This window comes from Hippopotamus amphibius, chromosome 1 (genome assembly GCF_030028045.1).
Source record: "Hippopotamus amphibius kiboko isolate mHipAmp2 chromosome 1, mHipAmp2.hap2, whole genome shotgun sequence".
NCBI lineage: Eukaryota > Metazoa > Chordata > Mammalia > Artiodactyla > Hippopotamidae > Hippopotamus > Hippopotamus amphibius.
The window spans coordinates 166,959,047-166,983,098 of record NC_080186.1 but is presented as its reverse complement, the minus strand read 5'-3'; the positions used below and the strand labels follow the sequence as shown (position 1 = coordinate 166,983,098).

At 43.0% G+C, this 24,052-nt stretch overlaps 1 protein-coding gene across 1 annotated transcript; it reads left to right on the top strand.

Annotated features, from left to right (window-relative positions):
- The first annotated feature begins 263 nt into the window (after positions 1–263).
- LOC130860467 (N-terminal kinase-like protein) lies at positions 264–2,793 on the top strand. The gene is given in 2 exon segments (XM_057748730.1): positions 264–1,061; positions 1,063–2,793. Coding segments are annotated over 2 exon segments (2,424 nt in total). The 3' UTR covers positions 2,689–2,793.
- Positions 2,794–24,052: the final 21,259 nt, after the last annotated feature.

The following is a 24,052-nucleotide window of genomic DNA, read 5'->3' as shown; positions in this document are numbered from 1 at the left end:
AATGGAACAGAAGAGAGAGCCCAGAAATAAATCCACACACCCATGGTCAATTAATCTTCAACAAAGTAGGCAAGAATATACAACAGGAAAAAGACAGTCTCTTCAGCAAGTGGTGTTGGAAAAGTTGGACAGCCACATGCAAATCAATGAAGTTAGAACATACCCTCACACCATACACAAAAATAACCCAGGCCCCCGCCCTGGCTCGGGCGGCCGGAGGACCCGGAGCTGAGGCGCCCGAGCCCGCGGCGGCAGTGGGGACGATGTGGTTCTTTGCCCAGGACCCGGTCCGGGATTTCCCGTTCGAGCTCAGCCCGGAACCCCCCGAGGGTGGCCCGCCCGGGCCCTGGGTCCTACACCGTGGCCGCAAGAAGGCCACAGGTAGCCCGGTGTCCATCTTTGTGTATGACGTGAAGCCCGGCATGGAAGAGCAGACCCAGGTAGCCAAAGCTGCCTTCAAGCACCTCAAAACCCTACGGCACCCCAACATCCTGGCCTACATTGATGGACTGGAGACAGACAAATGCCTCCACGTAGTGACAGAGGCTGTGACCCCACTGGGAGCGTACCTCAAGGCACGAGTGGAGGCTGGTGGCCTGAAGGAGCTGGAGCTCTCCTGGGGGCTACACCAAATTGTGAAAGCCCTCAGTTTCCTGGTCAATGACTGCAGCCTCATCCACAACAATGTCTGCATGGCCGCTGTGTTCGTGGACCGCGCTGGCGAGTGGAAGCTTGGGGGCGTGGACTACATGTATTCAGCCCAGGGCAATGGTGGGGGACCTCCCTGCAAGGGGATCCCTGAGCTTGAGCAGTACGACCCCCTGGAGTTGGCCGATGGCAGTAGCAGAGCAGTCAGGGAGAAGTGGTTAGCCGACATGTGGCGCTTGGGCTGCCTCATCTGGGAAGTCTTCAATGGGCCCCTACCTCGTGCGGATGCCCTGCGAAACCCTGGGAAGATCCCTAAATCACTGGTGCCCCATTACTGTGAGCTGGTTGGAGCCAACCCCAAGGTGCGTCCCAACCCAGCCCGCTTCCTGCAGAACTGCCAGGCACCTGGTGGCCTTCATGAACAACCGCTTTGTGGAGACCAATCTCTTCTTGGAAGAGATTCAGATCAAAGAGCCAGCTGAGAAGCAAAAGTTCTTCCAAGAGCTGAGCAAAAGCCTAGACTCGTTCCCTGAGGATTTCTGCTGGCACAAGGTGCTACCCCAGCTGCTGACTGCCTTCGAGTTTGGCAACGCCGGGGCTGTTGTCCTCACTCCCCTATTCGAGGTGGGTAAGTTCCTCAGCGCTGAGGAGTATCAGCAGAAGATCATCCCTGTCGTGGTCAAGATGTTCTCGTCAACCGACCGGGCCATGCGTATCCGCCTCCTACAGCAGATGGAGCAGTTCATCCAGTACCTTGATGAGCCAACAGTCAACACTCAGATCTTTCCCCATGTCGTGCATGGCTTCCTGGACACCAACCCTGCCATCCGGGAGCAGACAGTCAAGTCCATGCTGCTCCTGGCCCCAAAGCTGAATGAGACCAACCTCAACGTGGAGCTGATCAAGCACTTTGTGCGGCTGCAGGCCAAGGATGAACAGGGCCCCATCCGCTGCAACACCACCATCTGCCTGGGCAAAATTGGCTCCTACCTCAGTGCCAGCACCAGACACAGGGTCCTCACCTCCGCCTTTAGCCGGGCCACTAAGGACCCATTTGCACCATCCGGGGTCGCGGGTGTTTTGGGTTTCCACGCCACCCACAACCTCTACTCGATGAACAATTCCACCCACAAGATCCTGCCTGTGCTCTACGGCCTCACTGTGGATCCTGAGAAATCCGTGCGGGACCAGGCCTTCAAGGCCATTTGAAGCTTCCTGTCCAAACTGGAGTCTGTGTCAGAGGACCCCACTCAGCTGGCCGAAGTGGAGAAGGATGTCCATGCAGCCTCCAGCCCTGGAATGGGAGGAGCCGCAGCCAGCTGGGCAGGCTGGGCCATGACAGGGGTCTCCTCACTCACCTCTAAGCTGATCCGTGCGCACCCCATGGCTGCCCTAGCTGAGACCAACGTCCCCCAGAGACCTGTGCCTGAGGGACTTCCTGCCCCAGCCCCCACCCCTGCCGCTGCCACACCTGCGACCTCAGGCCACTGGGAGACACAAGAGGAGAGCAAGGATACAGAAGAGGACAGCAGTGCTGCCGACAGATGGGATGACTAAGACTGGGGCAGCTTGGAGCAGGAGGCCGAATCTGTGTTGGCCCAACAGGACGACTGGAGTACTGGGGGCCAAGCCAGCCGGGCTGGGCAGACCAGCAACCCTGGCCACAAATCCCAGGAGTCAGACTGGAGCACTTGGGAGGCTGAGGCCTCATAGGAGCAGGGCTGGCAGGAGCCAAGCCCCCCAGAGTTGCCCCCTGAAGGCACACGGCTGGCCAGTGAGTATAACTGGGGTGGACCAGAGCCTACTGAAAAAGGCGACCCCTTTGCTGCCCTATCAGTGCGTCGGGAGGCTGGTACCCAGCCAAGGTGGGACTCGTGGGGTGATGACAACTGGGAGGGCCTGGAGACAGAGAGCCGACAGGCGAAAGCGGAGCTAGCTCGGAAAAAGTGCGAGGAGCGTAGGCGGGAGATGGAGGCGAAACGTGCGGAGAAAAAGGCCGCCAAGGGCCCCATGAAGCTGGGAACCCGGAAGCTGGACTGAACCACAGGTGTGGGCGCTTCTCAGCCGCAGAGAGCAGGCCCCGCAGATGTATTTATTGTACAAACCATGCGAGCCCGGCCGGCCTGGCCAGGCACATCTCACATGTACATAATCAGAGCCACAATAAATTCTAATTCACACACACACACAAAAAAAAACCAAAATGACTTAAAGACTTAAATATAAGACATGACACCATAAAACTCCTAGAGGTCATACTTTTGGAAGTTTTAGCCACAGCAATCAGAGAAGAAAAAGAAATAAAAGGAATCCAAATTGGAAAAGAAGAAGTAAAATGGCCACTCTTTGCAGATGACATGATATTATATATAGAAAACCCTAAAGACTCTACCAGAGAACTGCTAGCACTAATTGATGAGTTTAGTAAAGCAGCAGGATACAAAATTAATGCACAGAAATCTCTTGCATTCCTATACACTAACAATGGAAGAGCAGAAAGAGAAATTAAGGAAACTCTCCCATTCACCATTGCAACCAAAAGAATAAAATACCTAGGAATAAACCTGCCTAAGGAGGCAAAAGATCTGTATGCAGAAAACTTTAAGACATTGCTGAAAGAAATCAAAGACGACACACACAGATGGAGGGACATACCATGTTCCTGGATTGGAAGAATCAACATAGTGAAAATGACTGTACTACCCAAAGCAATTTACAGATTCAATGCAATCCCAATCAAAGTACCAATGGCATTTTTCAAAGAACTAGAGCAAGAAATCTTACCATTTGTATGGAAACGCAAAAGACCCCGAGTAGCCAAAGCAATCTTGACAAGGAAAAATGGAGTTGGTGGAATCAGGCTTCCTGACTTCAAACTATATATACTACAAGGCCATAGTGATCAAGACAGTATGGTACTGGCACAAAAATAGAGAGGAAGATCAATGGAATAGAATAGAGAACTCAGAAGTAAGCCCAAACACATATGGGCACCTTATCTTTGACAAAGGAGGCACGAGTATACAATGGAAAAAAGACAGCCTCTTCAATAAGTGGTGCTGGGAAAATTGGACAGCAACGTGTAAAAGAATGAAATTAGAACACTTCCTAACACCATACATAAAAATAAACTCCAAATGGATTAAAGACCTACATGTAAGGCCAGACACTATCAAACTCCTAGAGGAAAACACTCTATGACATCCATCAAAGCAAGATCCTTTTTGACCCACCTCCTAGAATCATGGAAATAAAATCAAGAATAAACAAATGGGACCTCATGAAACTTCAAAGCTTTTGCACAGCCAAAGAAACCATAAACAAGACTAAAAGGCAACCCTCAGAATGGGAAAAAATAGTTGCCTACGAAACAACGGACAAAGGATTAACCTCCAAAATATACAAGCAGCTCATGCAGCTTAATACCAAAAAAGCAAATAACCCAATCCACAAATGGGCGGAAGACCTAAATAGACATTTCTCCAAAGAAGACATACAGATGGCCAACAAACACATGAAAAGATGCTCAACATCACTCATCATCAGAGAAATGCAAGTCAAAGCCACAATGAGGTATCACCTCACACTGATCAGAATGGCCATCATCACAAAATCTGGAAACAACAAATATTGGAGAGGGTGTGGAGAAAAGGGAACTCTCCTGCACTGTTGGTAGGACTGTAAGTTGGTACAGCCACTATGGAAAACAGTTTGGAGGTTCCTTAAAAAACTACAAATAGAACTTCCATATGATCCAGTAATCCCACTCCTGGGCATATACCCAAAGAAAACCATAATCCCAAAAGAAACTTGTACCATAACGTTTATTGCAGCACTATTTACAATAGCCAGGACATGGAAGCAACCTAAATGCCCATCAACAAATGAATGGATAAAGAAGATGTGGCATATATATACAATGGAATATTACTCAGCTATAAAAAGGGATGAGATGGAGCTATATGTCATGAGGTGGATAGATCTAGAGTCTGTCATACAGAGTGAAGTAAGTCAGAAAGAGAAGGACAAATATTGTATGCTAACTCACATATACGGAATCTAAAAATGGTACTGATGAACTCAGTGACAAGAACAAGGACGCAGGAGCAGAGAATGGACTGGAGAACTCGAGGTTTGGGAGGGGGCGGGGGGTGAAGGGGAAGCTGAGACGAAGCGAGAGAGTAGCACAGACATATATATACTACCAATTGTAAAGTAGATAGCCAGTGGGAAGTTGTATAACAAAGGGAGTTCAACTCGAGGATGGAAGATGCCTTAGAGGACTGGGACGGGGAGGGTGGGGGGGACTCGAGGGAGGGTGGGGGGGGACTCAAGGGAGGGAGGGAATATGGGGATATGTGTATAAAAACAGATGATTGAACTTGGTGTACCCCCCCAAAAATAATAAATAAATAAAATTAAAAAACAAAACAAACAAACAAAAAAAACTCCTAGAGGAGAACAGAGGCAAAACATAAATTGTACTAAATGTTTTCTTAGGTCAGTCTTCCAAGGCAATAGAAATAAAACCAAAAATAAACAAATGGACCTAGTCAAACTTATGCACAGCAAAAGTAGGGAAAGATTGGAGTTTGGGATTAGCATATGCAAATTATTGTATACAAGATGGCTAAACAGCAAGGTCCTACTGTAAAACACTGGGAACTATATTCAATGTCCTGCAATAAACCATAATGGAAAATAATACAAAAAAGAATATATATACTTATATATATTATTATATTACAGCCTAACCTGGGAGTACTAATGAATCGCTTTGCTGTACAGCAGAAATTAACACAGTGTAAATCAACTGTATTTCAAAAAAATGTTTTTATAAAGCAATTACAACAGAGTAGGAGAGGTACAGTCACCTTGGAAGCATCCAGCAAAGGAAACCCAACCTGGTCTGTGGGAATCAGGGAAATCCTCCCATATGAAGTGCTACCTAAGCTGAGGTTGGAAGGACATCACTCCTCCACCAGTGAGTGCCAAAGGCAGAGGCTCGCCTTAACTGCTGTCCTGCTACTGGCCACTGGTCTTCTGCATCCTATGGGGCTGTGGGAAGGACATACCCACGTGGCCAAGGCCATAGTACTTATAGTACTTGTGAAGCCATGTGTGTATAAACCATCCAGGTCCTCTCAGTACACATGCTCAGAATTCACAAGGTCCCTACCCTGTCCCATTTTTCCAGGCTGTGTCAATGTGTAAGTGGAAACTGGGGTCGATGTGACCACTTGGTTCCTGAGGCTGACCACTTCTCTATGTAGCTTGCCTACATATTTGCTCCATGCCTTAATTTTCTTTTATGCACTATCAGACTCACTAATTTCGAAGGATCAAGGAAGGAGTCTGAGTTAGGAAATACTTGAAGGAAAAAAAGCAATTATTATTGCTTCTAAGGAGCTACAGTAAATTCATTGCGGCCCATTTCAAATGCCATCCACACTGGCTTTAATGAATAGAAAGAGACATGTGTATGGAAAAGAGTAGAAGAGATTATGAGTTCCCACTTTGGAGACAATTACCTGGGTTCAAACCCTGATTTTACCACTATTGTCACTGTGACCTTGGGAACATGAGTGAAGTGCTCTGAGTCTCAGTTAACTCATTTGTAAAGATACTGGTTATAGCTTCACAAGGTGGTGAAGATTAATCAGCACCATGCTTGTGACACGCTTAGCACAGAGCCTGGTACTTAACACGGGCTCAAAAAGGGAGTTGCTTAGTATTAGTGTTACTGTTAGCATCAGCATTAGCATGCAAATTACTATTTTACAGCCTAGCCTGGGAGCACTAATGAAGGACACAGTATCATTATTTTCTGTGGTGAGAAAATATGGGAAGTGGTTTCCAGTGGATGCATGATACCTAATATATAATATTTACTAATCGGTTCTTAGAATTGGTTTAAACAAAATACAAAGCTCTAGTTCATAAAAATAACTGTAATTAAGCAAAGGGATTCAAATAGATTCTTTATAGACTTTTGTGCTGTCCTGAAGTTTGCATAATTTTCTTATTTAAGGACCCAAGGTATCTGATCACACCCTTACTAAAATGTCCTTGTTCATTCATTCATTCACTCATTCATTCATCATTTATTCAACAAATATCTGTTAGATGCCTATCAGAGAGGTATTTGCACAAAGTAGGTATCTGCTAGTGTTTGTTGAATTTAAAAAATAATTGTATTACCAAAACCCAACCATATATATATGTTTGATTACATTTATAAAATGTCTTGAGTTTTACTTTGCTTGACCTCTGAAGAAAATTAGCTAATCTATATAACCAATAAATTTTTACTTTTTGAGGATTGCTTTAGAAATTTTTCATTCCATTAAACATCCCAGTTTTCTCAAAAGGTGGGGGGAGAAAACCCAAATTCCTAGTTTAACGCAATGCTGTACATATATACGCTCACTAAATAATCATTTTCATTCCTAAAACATGAGCAGCTCTCTTTTCCATCTAATCCTCAATTTTTACACACTTTACTTTTTCATTCATGGTTGACATACTCAGCAGCAATATTACTATTTGACAAATCACTGTGGATATTTTCACTCTTTGGCTAATCACTTTCGAGTTCAACAAAGTCAGATTGGAATCTGAATTTATACAACTCTTCTCCGGATCAGACAATCATAGAGTACACACACCCTTTGAAGGCATACACCATGGAGGGAGTTAGCAATATGAGAGCCATCATCCCTGCTAAAATACATCCCTGAAAAAAACCTATAGGTTATCGTGAAAATGACTGTACTACCCAAAGCAATTTACAGATTCAATGCAATCCCAATCAAATTACCAATGGCATTTTTCAAAGAACTAGAGCAAGAAATCTTACCATTTGTATGGAAACGCAAAAGACCCCGAGTAGCCAAAGCAATCTTGACAAGGAAAAATGGAGTTGGTGGAATCAGGCTTCCTGACTTCAAACTATATATACTACAAGGCCATAGTGATCAAGACAGTATGGTACTGGCACAAAAATAGAGAGGAAGATCAATGGAATAGAACAGAGAACTCAGAAGTAAGCCCAAACACATATGGGCACCTTATCTTTGACAAAGGAGGCACGAGTATACAATGGAAAAAAGACAGCCTCTTCAATAAGTGGTGCTGGGAAAATTGGACAGCAACGTGTAAAAGAATGAAATTAGAACACTTCCTAACACCATACATAAAAATAAACTCCAAATGGATTAAAGACCTACATGTAAGGCCAGACACTATCAAACTCCTAGAGGAAAACATAGGCAGAACACTCTATGACATCCATCAAAGCAAGATCCTTTTTGACCCACCTCCTAGAATCATGGAAATAAAATCAAGAATAAACAAATGGGACCTTATGAAACTTCAAAGCTTTTGCACAGCCAAAGAAACCATAAACAAGACTAAAAGGCAACCCTCAGAATGGGAAAAAATAGTTGCCTACGAAACAAAGGACAAAGGATTAACCTCCAAAATATACAAGCAGCTCATGCAGCTTAATACCAAAAAAGCAAATAACCCAATCCACAAATGGGCGGAAGACCTAAATAGACATTTCTCCAAAGAAGACCTACAGATGGCCAACAAACACATGAAAAGATGCTCAACATCACTCATCATCAGAGAAATGCAAGTCAAAGCCACAATGAGGTATCACCTCACACTGATCAGAATGGCCATCATCACAAAATCTGGAAACAACAAATGTTGGAGAGGGTGTGGAGAAAAGGGAACTTTCCTGCACTGTTGGTGGGACTGTAAGTTGGTACAGCCACTATGGAAAACAATTTGGAGGTTCCTTAAAAAACTACAAATAGAACTTCCATATGATCCAGTAATCCCACTCCTGGGCATATACCCAAAGAAAACCATAATCCCAAAAGAAACTTGTACCATAATGTTTATTGCAGCACAATTTACAATAGCCAGGACATGGAAGCAACCTAAATGCCCATCAACAAATGAATGGATACAGAAGATGTGGCATATATACACAATGGAATATTACTCAGCTATAAAAAGAGATGAGATGGAGCTATATGTAATGAGGTGGATAGAACTACAGTCTGTCATACAGAGTGAAGTAAGTCAGAAAGAGAAGGACAAATATTGTATGCTAACTCACATATACGGAATCTAAAAATGGTACTGATGAACTCAGTGACAAGAACAAGGACGCAGATACAGAGAATGGACTGGAGAACTCGAGGTATGGGAGGGGACGGGGGGTGAAGGGGAAACTGAGATGAAGCGAGAGAGTAGCACAGACATATGCATACTACCAACTGTAAAATAGATAGTCAGTGGGAAGTTGTTGTATAACAAAGGGAGTCCAACTCGAGGATGGAAGATGCCTTAGAGGACTGGGGCGGGGAGGGTGGGGGGGGACTCAAGGTGGGGCGAGTCAAGGAAGGGAGGGAATATGGGGATATGTGTATAAAAACAGATGACTGAACTTGGTGTACCCCCAAAAAAATAAAAAATAAAAACCCTATAGGTTGACAAGTTTCATTAGCTTTGATTTTTATGCCTACCATTTGAAAATGCTGAAATCTTTAGGCAGTGAAAAATGGTGTTTTAAAGCACAGAGATAGTTAGAAGAGGAAGGCAAAAACTTGAATGCATCCCACTCATAGTTTCAGAGCCAAGGGAAATCTGCAAAGATGTACTGCACCAGGAGAGCCTCCCTGGGGTCACCCAGCTCATGCTACCAGTGCTCCATGCACTGGCCATGGCGGCATGAGTCACTGCATGCGTTGAGGAGGCCTTGTTACATTGCCCAGGATAAAAATATAAAATGTAATGATTTAGGATCGTGAGTATATGTAAGCAGAAGATACCCATGGGCATTATGGAAAGTGGAAAAAGCCAATCTCAAAGACTTACATACTTTGCAATTCCATTGATATAGCATTCTCAAAGTGACAGAGTCACAGTGATAGGAAGCAGATCAGAGGTTGCCAAGGCTGGGAGAAGGATGTGATTATTAGAGGGTAACATAAGAGAGCCATGCCTTGAGGCAGCACAGCAGCCAGGGCAAATGCAGACAGCCAGGCTCTCACCAGGGCCTTTGACAACAGAAGCAAGCCAGGGAAGCCATCCAGGAGGTGAGGGGTCTGGAAGCCACGTTGTGCTTCTGAATCAAGCTGGGATGCTCAGTCTGGAGAGAAGGTGTAGAGCCATGTGTATATGTGAGGAGGTATGGCCTGGCTTCTGTAAACAAATACGTACAGGGCTGTTGTTTGGGAGGAAGATTAGACTTGCCCTATATTAACTCTGAGGGCTGGTCTTATATCTGCAGGTAGAAGCTAGATGAAAGCAGGTTTCAATTCAATATAAAGAACTGTCCAACAGATCTTCTTTGAGAGGTAATAAGTTCCTAGACACTGGAAATATTTGAACATGGATCAAATGACCACCTGTCAAGGATGCTATAAGGGGTCCCAATCAAGGCCTCCATCCCACTCTAAGAAGATGACATCAACAATGAACACACTGGAGGTAGGGGACTCTGATCTGAAGAGAAGATCCAGTGCAGCTCTTCCCTTTTAATTTTCCAAACTCCATTGATATGTATCTGCTTTCCTAAACCCATTAACACTTAAGTGGTTCATCATATCCCAAAATAAATCTCACCTCCCCAGCACATCTCCAGGCCTCTTGTTAAGAGAGACACTGCCTGCACTGCTCCTTCCTCCCCCACAGAGCCTGGCATGAGGTGGGTGCAGAAGGGTAGCTCTGTAAACATGTGAAGCTGGGTGAATGATAACTTTGACACACCTGAGGCAAGAAGCCAGCCCACTGCCCGCTGAAGTCCTCTTGCACTGAGAGTCCATATATTTTATGACCTCAGAGCGCTTCCTGGCACAGACTCCCCCCAATGGTGATTCATTTCTCCTTTGCAGCTTTGTCACTATTTGGGTTTTCTACTTAATTCTCAATGAACTAGCTATCATAGTTATAGCTCCCTAGGAAATGCCATACAGTAATTCTGTCAGGGTTTTTATTTGCTTGGACAAATTGTTTTATTTCAGCAAGGTGTTTTATTAGCTTAGAGAGTCATGAATCATTTCAAAGGTAGATGAAAGATGACCCAGTACATAGAATTTTATATGAGATGTTGTTCTTTCTACTGAAGATCATGTCTCCTTGACTAGGATTGAGAGCAATTTAATTTCATGCAAATTATGAAAAGTGAATGACATCAGCATACCTGTGCACCCACCTGGCCAGAGCTAAGAGGTTGACTCCAACACCCATCTGGTTACCATCACTCAGGAAATCTGTCATCAACACACATGGTTATGATTGTCCCAAACAAAGCAGTCTGAAGCTCCTTCTCTGAAGCATATGTCCTCCTGGGCCCAAACCACATCAATGATGAGGACTCCATGAAGTATGAGAGTGGCTATGAAAAGAGAGTTATATTAGTTTGCATAGGCTCTGCTATGATGCAGTAACACCTAAACCCTTAAATCTCCATGGCTTAACCCAACAAACAAATATTTCTCATTCTCATCAGATTTCCAATGAGGTTTGGTCAGGCCATATTTCATGATGACTCAGGAATCAATCCTGTCCTCTTCCGTCTTGTTACAGCAGGAAAAGAGAGAATAAAGAACTCCACCCACTTCCCTCCTTTTCTCCCTCCTTTCTTTCCTTCATTCCTTCCTTCTTTCCTTCCCTCCTTCCTTCCATTCTTTAATGTTAAGATTTTATTTTTCAAAGCAGTTTTAGGTTCACAGCAAAATTGAGGGGAAGGTACAGAGACTTGCCATATACTCCCTACCCACACACATGCGCAGCCTCCCCTGTTACCAACATCCCCTACCATAGTGGTACCTTTGTTACAATTGATGAACCTACTTTGACACATCATAATCACTCAAAGTCCATAGTTAACATTCTGGTTCACTCTTGATATTGGATATTCTATGGGTTTGGACCATCACATAATAATATGTATCCATTGTTGCAGTATCACAAAGAGTATTTTCACTGCCATAAAAATCCTAAGTACTCTACCTACTCATCTCTCCTCTTCAATCCCTGGCAAATACAGTATTTTTCTTTCGCCACAGTTTTGCCTTTTCCAGGACATCATATAGTTGAGATCATATTATATGTATCCTTTACATATTTTGGTAATATTCATTTAAAGCTCCTCCATATCTTTTCATGGCTTGATACCTCATTTCTTTTTAGCACTGGTTAATATTCCATTGTCTGGATGTACCAAGTTATCCATTCACCTACTGAAGGACATCTTGGTTGCTTCTAACTTTTGGCAATTATGGATAAAATTTCTATAAACATATGTGTGCAGATTTTTGTGTAGACATAAGTTTTCAAATCCTTTGGTAAATACCAAGGAGCATGACTGCTGGATCATATGGTATGAGTATGCTTAGTTTTGTAAGAAATTGCCAAACTGTCTTCCAAAGTGGCTGTACCCTTTTGCATTCCCACCAGCAATGAATGAGAACTCAGCATTTGGTGTTGTCACCTTTCCAAATGTTGGCCATTCTACTAGGTGTGTAGTAGTATCTCATTATGTATTGTCTTAATTTCCTTGATGACGTTTGCCCATTTTTAAATGCCTGGGCCTGGAAGTGACACTCATTGCTTTTACTCACAGCCCACTGGCCAGAACTAGACACAGCCCAGGACCTAACAGAAAGGTCTGAGAAACACAAGGGAGCACCTGGGTGCTGGGGAAGAACAAATGTCTCTGCCACGGGGCTTAACACCCTGAGAATGGCTTTCTCAACACTTACATCCCAACTTGATCTGTCACCATGAGATCCAGGTTTATTCTGGTGTGCAAGCTGGACTGGGAAAGCAGCCTCACTTCTATGATTGAGAAAGAACTGGGACTCATAGCCCAGAAAGCCTCTTTGGAAGCAAAATCAAGAGTTAGATGTGCCGGGCCTGGGAACATCTGGCTGACCTGGGGCATATAACAGGAGGGGCTGCAAGGATTTCTTCCTCCTCCTCTATATTCAGATCTGAAAACACCCAGCCAGCAACGAAATGCAGAACAAGTGAGCACAGCCATGCCTCTGCAGAGCCCTTTGCTCCCTATGCCCAGGGAGGCAACTCTACATAAAACCGGCAGAGCTGGGCTGCCACAGAATCCAAGGGTACTGCACACCTGGCCACTTGAGACAGTGGTCACTCAGGTGTGGTGTTTTCTCTAGACCCTGACCTCACTGGCTGTATACTGGCCAAAGTCCCCCATAGAAAAGTCGGGCATGGGAGTGTCCTACATATCATATTTCTTGTGCCAATTACAAAAATAAATAAATAAATAAAAATAATCACTAAAGAAATAGCTTGTAAGATGTAGCAGCATCTCATCTGCAAGTGAACCAGCCAAGCTGCTCAGATATTATATTATATTATTATGGAATTCATGTTATAGCATCTTCAATGTAAAGAATCATTTCAGTGAACAAAGTACTTTTTTTTCTTCCAATTCCTGTTTTAATTAGAAAATTGATGGAAAATCTAGAACTACCTCCCTGTAGCTAGTTTTAAAAAATCTATTTGGAAACCTTGAAAATATTGGAGAATTATAAAAGAAATTGAACTCTGATACTTTTCTCCTGTTTTATTGTTCCCTATTCTCTGAAAAGCCTCCAACATTGTATTTCTATAGCTCAGAATAAGGATGTATTTTCCCCTTAGAACCTGTAGGTATTCTAATTATGCGTAAATCAGTTCATGGAAATAAATATCCATGGTTAAAGGACACTTAAAATGTTAAAACCTTTTTCTCAACTGTTCAGTGTTTAAAAAAAAAAAGTCTATTTCCAGAACCCTGGTAGCTTTCACCTCCTTTCATGACTGCACAGAACCACCATTTCATGCAATGCCGTTTTTCCTGGGCTCTTCTCCTCCCTGAAACACCTCAAGTGGGGATCACAGTTTGAATCTGATGTTGAGGCAATTCTATGTTAATCACCTTTTTTTTTAACAGTTAAAAATTTTTTTCCTTTCACTCAGAATCAAAACAGACAATTGGACAAAGAAACAGAATAGAATTTAAGAAAGTTGTTCCCATGTTGAAAAGGGTTTCTTAAGTATTGTCCTTTAGTTGCTGAAAACACTGCCACAGATGTATGTTTAAAGTATCATGATTTCCCCAAAATCTGAATTACATTCTGTTCTAGTCCCCTGGACATAAACACCAACAAAATGCTGATGATTCCTCTTTCTGTCTCCACCCCTGAGTCCTCAGTTCACATAGCTAAATGCCTATTTAATAACTGCACTTGGTTATCTCATAGGCATTGCTAGGTGAGCATGTCTAAAACCTAATCCCTGATCTTCTACAAACCTGCCCTCCCCCACTTTCTCCTTCTCAACAAAGGGCAGTGCTGTGCTTCTAGTTTCTCAGGGCAAAAGCCTAGCAATTATCCTTCATTCTACTTTTTCTCTCACAGTCCACTCCAATCCATCAGCTAAGTTCTACTGACCCCCATCTTCAAAATTTGTCCAGAATATGATCATGGGTTACATGGTCTGGTCCAAGCCACCATCATTACTCTGGTCCAAGCCACCACAGTGGCCTGCCTACATTTTTTGCACTGGTCTTCTCCCTGATTCAGACCTTGCCCTCCTAGAGTCTAATTTGAACACCACAGCTAGAATGATCGTTCGAAAAGATAAACAGAGTCACGTCACTTCAATGCTCTAAACTCTTCACGACCCCCCAGTGTCAAAGCAAAGTCCTCCTCATACAGATGGCCAACAGGCACATGAAAAGATGCTCAACATAACTAATTATTAGAGAAATGCAAATCAAAACTACAATGAGGTACCACCTCACACCAGTCAGAATGGCCATCATCAAAAAGTCTACAAATAACAAACATTGAGGAGGATGTGAAGAAAAGGGAACCCTCCTACACTGTTGGTGGGAATGTAAATTGGTGCAGCCACTGTGGAAAACAATATGGAGGTTCCTCAAAAAAATTAAAAACAGAGTTGCCATATGATCCAGCAATCCCACTGCTGGGCATGTACCCAGACTAAACTATAATTCAAAAAGACTCATAGCAGCACTATTCAAAATAGCCAAGACATGGAAACAACCTAAATGTTCATTGACAGATGAAGGGATAAAGAAGATGTGATACATACATACAATAGAATAATACTGAGCCATAAAAAGAATGAAATATTGCGATTTGCAACAACACGGATGGACCTAGAGATTATCATAGTAAGCAAAGTAAGTCAGAAAGAGAAAGACAAATACCATATGATATCACTTATATATGGAATTTAAAATATGACACAAATGAACTTATCTATGAAACAGATTCACAGATATAGAGAACAAACTTGTGGTTGTCGAGGGGGAAGGGTGTGGGGGAGGAATGGATTGGGAGTTTGGGATTAGTAGATGTAAATTATTATATATAGGATGGATAAACAAGAAGGTCCTACTATACAGCACAGGGAACTATATCCAAAATCCTATGATATAATTCAAAAAGACACATGCACTCCAATGTTCAATGCAGCACTATTTACAATAGCCAGGACATGGAAGCAACCTAAATGTCCATCAACAGATGAATGGATAAAAAAGATGTGGTACATATATACAATGGAATATTACTCAGCTGTAAAAAGCAATGAAACTGGGACATTTTTAGAGACATGGATGGACGTAGAGACTGTCATACTGAGTGAAGTGAGTCAGAAAGAGAGAAATGAATATCGTATATTAACACATAGATGTGGACTATAGAAAAATGGTACAAATCAATCAGTTTGCAAGGCAGAAATAGAGACACAGATGTAGAGAACAAACATATGGACACCAAGTGTGGAAAGCAGGGAGGGTTGGGGGGGTATGAACTGGGAGATTGGGATACCAAATTGTACACTCTAAATATATGCAGTTTATTGTCTGTCAAAAAAAAAATCCTATGATAAACCATAACAGAAAAGAATATGAACAAGAATATACATATGTATAACTGAATCACTTTGCTGTGAATAAAATACTTGAATAAAATAAAATTTTTTAGAAAAGCAAAGTCCTATTAAAATGGCCCACAAGAGCTTTCCTGGTAGCACAGTGGTTAAGAATCTGCCTGCCAATGCAGGGGACACGGGTTCAGTCCCTGGTCTAGGAAGATCCCACATGCCGCCAAACAACTAAGCCCTTGCACCACAACTACTGCGCCTGTGCTCTATAGCCTGCAAGTCACAACTAATGAGCCCATGCTCCACAACTACTGGAGCCTGCACGCCTAGAGCCCATGCTCCACAACAAAAGAAGCCACCGCAATGAGAAGCCTGTACACCACCACGAAGAGTAGCCCCCGCTTTCTGCAACTACAGAAAGCCTGCGCACAGCAACGAAGACCAAAAGCAGCCAATAAATAAAAATTAATTAATTAATTTTTTTTAAAAAAGGCCCATAAAACTCCCTTTGACCTCATCTCCAACAACTCTCCCCTGACACCCTTAGCTCTGGCTGAGGGCATTTGTTTCTCAAACCCACCAGGCCTATTTCCACTACAGGACCTTTGCACTGACTGTTCCATTGCCAGGGATACTCTTGCCAAGATATCTGCAAGGTTCTCGCTCCAACCTCTTCCTGATGACTGCAGGTAGCATCCTCACTCCGAGCCTGCCCTCCCTTCCCTGCTGCATCTTCCTTCATATTTCTTGTCATCTAACATACTTTATATTGTACTTTATCTTTTCCTTCTAGAATATGAACTCCACAAGGGCAGAGATTTGTACCTGTTTTGTTCACTGCTATGTCCATTCACTTAGGAACAGTACATGGCACACAGTAGACACTTAACAAATATTTGTCGAATGAATAAATGAGATTCAGTAGTGACTCAATGCATTTGGATAAATGAGGAACTCATCCTCACCTTTCATGCCTGCTAACACGTCTCACTTGCACACTGAGAAGCAATGTGGGATGTGAACCCATGACCGGCTGAGGGGCTTCTTGTGGCAGGACCAGCAGGTGATAAGCTTGTAACCAAAACTTGGGGGTATGATTTTCAACATCTGAATGTCCTCACTGGCCACACCCTGGGTGTTACCTCTGAGCTGGGCTAGCTGCACCAGGTCAGTCACTGCAGGCATCTGTAGGGACTGGAGTGGGGGTCTATACAAGTCTGTCACATCAGGGACTGAGGTACTCATAAGAAGACAGAGCTGCAGGGCTATGAGGGTAGGGGTGATTCTGAAGGAAGCCACATGGATATGAGTAAATCAGATTGTCTCCAACACCTTTCTGATCAGGGGAAGATTATAAGTAAAAAAGCGGATTTGTTTCACTAAGTGCTAATATGCCTGCAGACAGGTGTTTGAAGAGGTGAGAAGCAACTTCTCCCCTCTACCACAGATGCCACGCAGCTCTGTCTCCTCCAGGCTCAGTGAGCTGCAAGCACAAACTAGTCTGTGAGGCCAAGAGTTACTCCCAGAGACCTTCCAAAACACTGGGGAAGGGCCGAGGGCCCTAGCATCTGGGAACGCACAAGACCTTCAGACATTCAGGTTATGCTGCTAACGTGACCTCATCAGTAGCCAAAGACTGGCTGGGCCTGGGGATACTTGGGCCCCGCCTGGGTGACATCACCAGCTTTGCTGAGTCCTGGGTACTCTGTCTTGTGGTCTCATCAAGCTGGAGGTGAGGCCTGGGGATGGGGTCAGTTGTCACTAAAATAAATGAGCAGGGCCCACTGGGTATGCTGCTTTTAACAAGTCCTGAAAAATTCCAAGATGTGATGAAATCTAACTAAATATGTCACAAGCAAAAAGGGCAAGAAATGTTCCCAAGTTTCATTTGCACTCATGAAGTGACATCTAGAAAGAAAATGAATCCGAGGAAGAGGAAAAGGAGAATTATGATATTAAAAATTCATTTCCATTTAGCAAATTTGCTATTAGCATCACAATTCAGGATACTTTAATAATTAGAGCCTCACATAGGTGGCATAATTGGCTGCCTCACTGATAGGATTGAAGGAGCAGCAGAAAAATTCCTTTTCCCAAATCGCTTCTTCGACGGCCTGAGGTCACTCACCGGGGCTGGACACAGCTGATCCTTCCCAGGTTCCTCTTCTAAATACATGTTCCTGAGGGCGGGGATGTCAGCCACTCAGGCTTGGTCCTTCCCGGCCAGTGAGTGGGGCAGATGAGAGCCCCAAAGCAAAGACTGCGCATGGGAAGTGAGGTTCCAGGCAGCCACCCCGTTCCCTCGGAGGCTTGTCCTCCTTGAGTCCGTCTTCACTGTGACAAGTTCCTGCTGAAGACCGAAGTGCCCAGGAGGAAAATGCTTTCTGTGAATTTACAGGAGAGATGGAAGGAAACTGTGCAGTGGGACATCCTTCAGCCAGGGAACAGTCCTGTCATGGTCTGGGGTCAAAAAGGGCGGGAGTGTGCCTTGCCTTCTGAGCAGCTCCACCTTACAGCATTAGTTAGAGCCTGTCTGAGGACCTACTAGGTCCCCCTGCCTCCCTTCAGCCAAGTTCCTACTGAGCTTCTGGACCAAGTGAAGGATCCTGTGACATTATCTCAGATATCCACCCTCATGCTTTGATAACAAGGCAACAAGAGGAGATAAGCCCCAGATCAAGCAATAATGCTGAGGGTCCCAGTGCCTCTGCTTTCAACAGTGAGTCTCAGGGAAGGTGAGTTTATTTCTGGGATTTCAGGCCCATCACTCCCCACCCCGCACTAATCTCCCCAAAGCAACCAGGGACTTCTGATGTGCTAGGCTGAGCTGCTCTGTTTTCTCAGTTTAAAAGTCATCAATAGCTCCCCAGTAACCTCAAGGAAAAGGCCCATATCCTGGCCTAGTATATCTAGTTGCACAAGATCTGGGTCCTGCCCATTCTCAGGCCTCCTCTCACCCACTTCCCACATGACCCCTGTGTCCAGCTACAAGCACAGCACCTAAGACGCCCACACTATTGAGGACCAGTGTGCTCCCCTCTGCCAACCACAGCCTTTCCATCTCAGGCTCCCAGGTATTTGAGCTGCAGCCTTGGTCCTGCTCCCAAAGGATGGGATGGAAAAAGAAGGAGAGGATAGAATAAGTTAAAATACAAGAAAACAACTTTTATTGAGATTCATCTGTTTCTCTTTAATAAACACTCCTCGTATTGTTGCAAGCCTTTGGTTAATTTCCAGAGCTCTGAATAAAGTTAATCTTGACAGTTTTCCACCGGTATTCTCATTGCTTTTATGAAGGGGTAGGTTTTCAGAGGTCCTTACTCTGCCAGTCCAGAAGTGTTCTTGCCAATGAATTCTTTTTTGACAAAGGTGCAAAGGCAATTCACTGGATAAAGGATAGTCTTTCTATAAATGGGCTGGAACAATTAAATAACAATTAAATATTCATATGCAATCAATCAATATATAAAAATGAAAAGAACCTTGATCCATACCATGCACCATACAAAAAAAAAACAACAACAATCCAAAAGGATCATAGAACCTAAGGTAAAACCTAAAGCTACAAAATTTCTAGAAGAAAACATAGCAGAAACTCTCTATGACCTTGGATAGGCAAAGATCTTAGATACAATGGTAAATATATGATCCTTAAAAGAACAAATCAGCTTTGTGACCTTAAGCAATTTCCTTAAAATCACTGAACCTTAGTTCTATTTTGAGAAGAAAGGGCTTTCTCTTGATACACTATTTATTTCTTCCCATCCTTTCTCTGTGATTTTTTTTTTAAGGTGATGACACATCAATGTATGCTATGAGAGTTTCATTTATATTGTTGGTGAGCCAGTCTAAAGAAGTAAGGATCCAAGTAAAAACTGACCATGCAGCCTGAAAACAGATGGTGGTGATAAGATGTTTAGGGACCCTGGGGGACAAAGATCTTAAATACAATGGTAAACGTAGGATCCTTAAAAGATCAAAGTGAACTTCATCAAAATTAGGAGCTTCTGCTCTTCTAAAACATTGTTAAAGGAATAAAAAGACAAGCCACAGACCAGGAGAAAATATTCAGAAATTATGTACCTGATAGAGGACTTGTACCCTCAATATAGAAAGTATTCTCAATACAAACTCTCAAACAATTCATTTTCATATATGTCTGGCCAAAATATTTGACCAGACATATATGAAAGAAGATACATGAATGGTAACTAAACACATGAAAAAATATTGAACATCTTTAGGCATTAGGGAAATGCAAATCAAAACCACAATGAGATACCGCGTCACACCTATAATATGGCTAAAATTAAAAAGACTGCCACGTACCAAGTGTCGATGAGGATGTGGAGCCACTAGAATTCTTAGGATGCTGGTAGGAATATAATGTTGTACAAATATTTTGGGAAACAGTGTGGCAGTTTCTTAAAAAGTTAAATATGTACTATCGTATGCCCCAGTCACTCCAGTCCTAGGTATTTAAACTGGGAGAAATGAAAGCACGTGTCCATTCACAGACACGTACTTGGATAGTCATTGCAGCTTTATGTGTAATAGCCAGAAATTGAAAACAACCAAAACATTTATCAAGAGATGAATGGGTAGACAAATTTACTGTTACCCATATAAAGAAATACTGCTCACCGAAAAAAGAGGAATAAAGTACTGATAAATGCAGCAATATGCATGATTTCAAAATAAATATGTTAAGTAAGAAAACCCAAAAAAATAGTACATACTGTATCATTCCATTTATCTAAAATTCTAGGAAATGTAACCACATTCCATTTGTTCTGTATAAACTAACCTATAGAGACAGCAGAAAGTGTTTGCATGGGATGCAGCAGGGTCTAGCACGGGTGGGAAGGAAGAAATACAAAAGGTCCCAAAATTGTTTTGGGACATGAAGGACATGTTCCTCATCTTGAGTGTGGTGATGGTATCACAGTTATATATGTATGTCAAAACTTAGATTTCAAATATGTGCGTTTTATTTTATGTCAATTACTTCCCATAAAGCTGTTAAAAATAATGAAGCCTGGGACCATCAGTGTGTGGCTATAAGATCTTTTGTTTGTTTGTTTGTTTTTTAAAGGTTGATTGATTGATTGATTGATTGATTTTTGGCTGCATTGGGTCTTCGTTGCTGCACGCAGGTTTTCTTTAGTCGTGGTGAGCAGAGGCTACTCTTCGTTGTGGTGCGCAGGCTTATCAGTGTGGTGGCTTCTCTTGTTGCGGAGCATGGGCTCTAGGCTTCATGGCTTCAGTAGTTGCAGCATGTGGGCTCAGTAGTTGTGGCTCATGGGCCCTAGAGCACAGGCTCAGTAGTTGTGACGCATGGGCTTAGTTGCTCCATGGCATGTAGGATCTTCCCAGACCAGGGATTGAATTCATGTCCCCTGAATCAGCAGGCGGATTCTTAACTACTACACCACCAGGGAAGTCCCAGATCTTTTGTTAAGACATATAAAAGAATGCACTGCCCAGTAGAACTTCCCAGATGAACAAATGGGCTTTAGGAAGCTTATGGGGCAGATCCCACAGAAGCCTATTTAAGCATGAAGTGGGCAATCATAATGTATATAGAAACTCCACAATGTTGTTAACCTGAGTTGTGCTAATAAAAATGCTGCCAGCCTGGGCTAAAAGGAGCCAAGACTGTCCAAACTGGAAAAAGGTCTCTGATCCTTAACTTTCTATGGCCAGGAAGCAGGCTGAGAAAACTACTGAGCCACCAACATAGACCATTTCTTTAGAAGTAGTCATAGAGTGTGACAGAAAAGGAAGCTCGTCTAGGAGGGCAGAGCCAAGAGCGAGCCTAGACGGTGGAGCCAAGAACTGGAGAAAATAAGGAACTGGAGAAAATAAGGAACTGGAGCATCACTTCCAGGGAGCAGAACTGTGATCTAATCCAGGAAGACTCCCCTCCAGAGTGGTGAGCCCAGGCAACATTTCTGCCCAGCAGGATTTCAGAATTATTACAAATTAATGGCTAATCTGTTTTGAATGGGAGTATTTATTGCCATGCTGCTATCCTATTATGTTATCTTTGTTTCACCACTGTATGTTGGGTGTATGGGAAGCAGATCACCTGTCTTTTTTGTTCATTAGGTCTCCAGATCAAGAAGTGCTACATGTGGATTTTATGTAGAATATATGATCCTGGATTTTGAAAAATGTGCCATGATTGGATAAGACTTTGGGGGGAACTTCAAAGGGAATGAGTATATTTTACATGGAGAAGGAAAGTGACTTATTCTGACAGAGGACAGACTATGGAAGTTCTGTGAAAGGAAAATCAAAGTAGAGTTGATATTGCTAAGAGAGCTCTCTAAAATGGAGCCAACAACATTGCTAACTATTATAGAAATGCAAATCAAAACTACAACGACGTACCACCCCACAACAGTCAGAATGGCCATCATTAAAAAGTCTACAAATAACAAATGCTGGAGAGGGTATGGAGACAAGGGAATCCTCCTACACTGTTGGTGGGAATGTTAATTGGTGCAGCCACTATAGGAAACAGTATGGAGGTTCTTCAAAAAACTAAAAGTAGAGTTACCATATGATCCTGCAATCCCACTCCTGGGCATGTATCTGGAGAAAACTATAATTAAAAAAGAAACGCACCTCAATGTTCATAGCAGCACTATTTACAACAGCCAAGACATGGAAACAACCTAAATGTCCATTGACAAATGAATGGATAAAGAAGAGGTGGTACATATACACAGTGGAATACTACTCAACCATAAAAACAGAATGAAATAATGCCATTTGCAGCAACATGGATGGACCTAGAGATTATGATACTAAATGCAGTAAGTCAGAAAGGGAAAGACAAACACCATATGATATCACTTATACAGTATGTGCAATCTAAAATATGACACAAATGAACTTATCTATAAAACAGAAACAGACTCACAGACACAGAGAACAGACTTGTGGTTGCCAAGGGGGAGAGGAGGTAGGGGAGGGAAGGATTGGGAGTTTGGGATCAGCAGACACAAACTATTATATAGAGAATGGATAAAAAATAAGGTCCTACTGTACAGCACAGGGAACTATATTCAATATCCTGTGATAAACCATAATGGAAAAGAATATGAAAAAGAATGTATACATATGTATAATTGAATCACTTTACTGTACAGCAGAAATGAACACAACATTGTAAATCAACTATATTTCAATAAAATAATTTAAAAATAATAATAAAATAGAGCCAGGAAGCCATTAAGGAAGTATGTCTTATGCACATCTTAGCCTGGATGAAACTGGACCTAATGACCTGATGAAGTCATCCACAACACCTGCCAGAAACTCAAGATACTTGTCGGACCCCTGCCCTAAAACAACTTGTGCCCTTAAGGACAAATGTTTTCTGACTTGCATCGAAGTCAATCATAATTCTCACCAGGCAACTTTTAATAGCCTCATGACTTTTTGTCTTTATAAGTTCCTGAGCCTTTCTCTTCCTTGGAACATTCTTTTGGGGTTATCTGAGTCTGTGTCTCCCAAATTGCAATTCCTAAGACCCCAAATAAACTCTTTTCTGTTTGCAGCCTTCTGCATTGTCTTTTTTTAGTTAACAGATCAATTGTACAAATGTCCCAATTCTGTGTTCACAGCCTCTCCAGTACAGCTTGGCATCTCCACCCCTCAAGATGTGGAACCTGTCTCCAGACCCCCTGACTCTAGGCTGACTTGGGAATGCTCTTTGGCTGATAGGATACAGCAGAACTGATGGTATGCCAGTTCCAAGACCAGGTCTCAAGGCTCCTACTATTCTCCAGCTCTCTTCCTTGGTTGCCTGCCTGCATTATGAGAATAAGCCTGCGCTAGCCTGCTACAGGATGAAAGAACTCATGAAAACCAGCTGACGACCAGACTGCCTCAGAAGCAGAGCTGCCTGGATGACCTGTAGCTGATCACATACAGTGATCGAGCAGAGCTAAGACCAGACAAACTGTCCATGTGAGCCCCACCTAAACTGTCAAACTGCACACAGAGAGCTTGTTGTTTAAGTAATTGAAATTTGTTACACAGCACTAGATAACTGATACACATGCATCATCTCTTGTAATTCTCACAACAACCAGAGAGATAGGGGCCATTACCCCTGTTTTACAGGTAAACCTAAGGCTTAGAGCAAGTCTTACAACTATCTAGGGTCATACAGCTGGCAAACAGCTTTGTAGTCATCAGAGCTGTGCGCCAATATTCCAACTCTCCTTCCAAGAACTTGGTGAGACTGAAGTTGAGCAGAGTTCTGGAACTTGTTTGGGACAAAAACTTAAGTGGAAGCAATGTGGATCGCTTCTGGGAGAATGACTCTAAAAGAAATGTATGATTTGCCACTTTCCCTTCCTCTTGCTGCCATACCCAGTGATGTACCAGGTGGTGACTGTCCCTTCCATCCAGGTCTCTGAATGTGATTTGG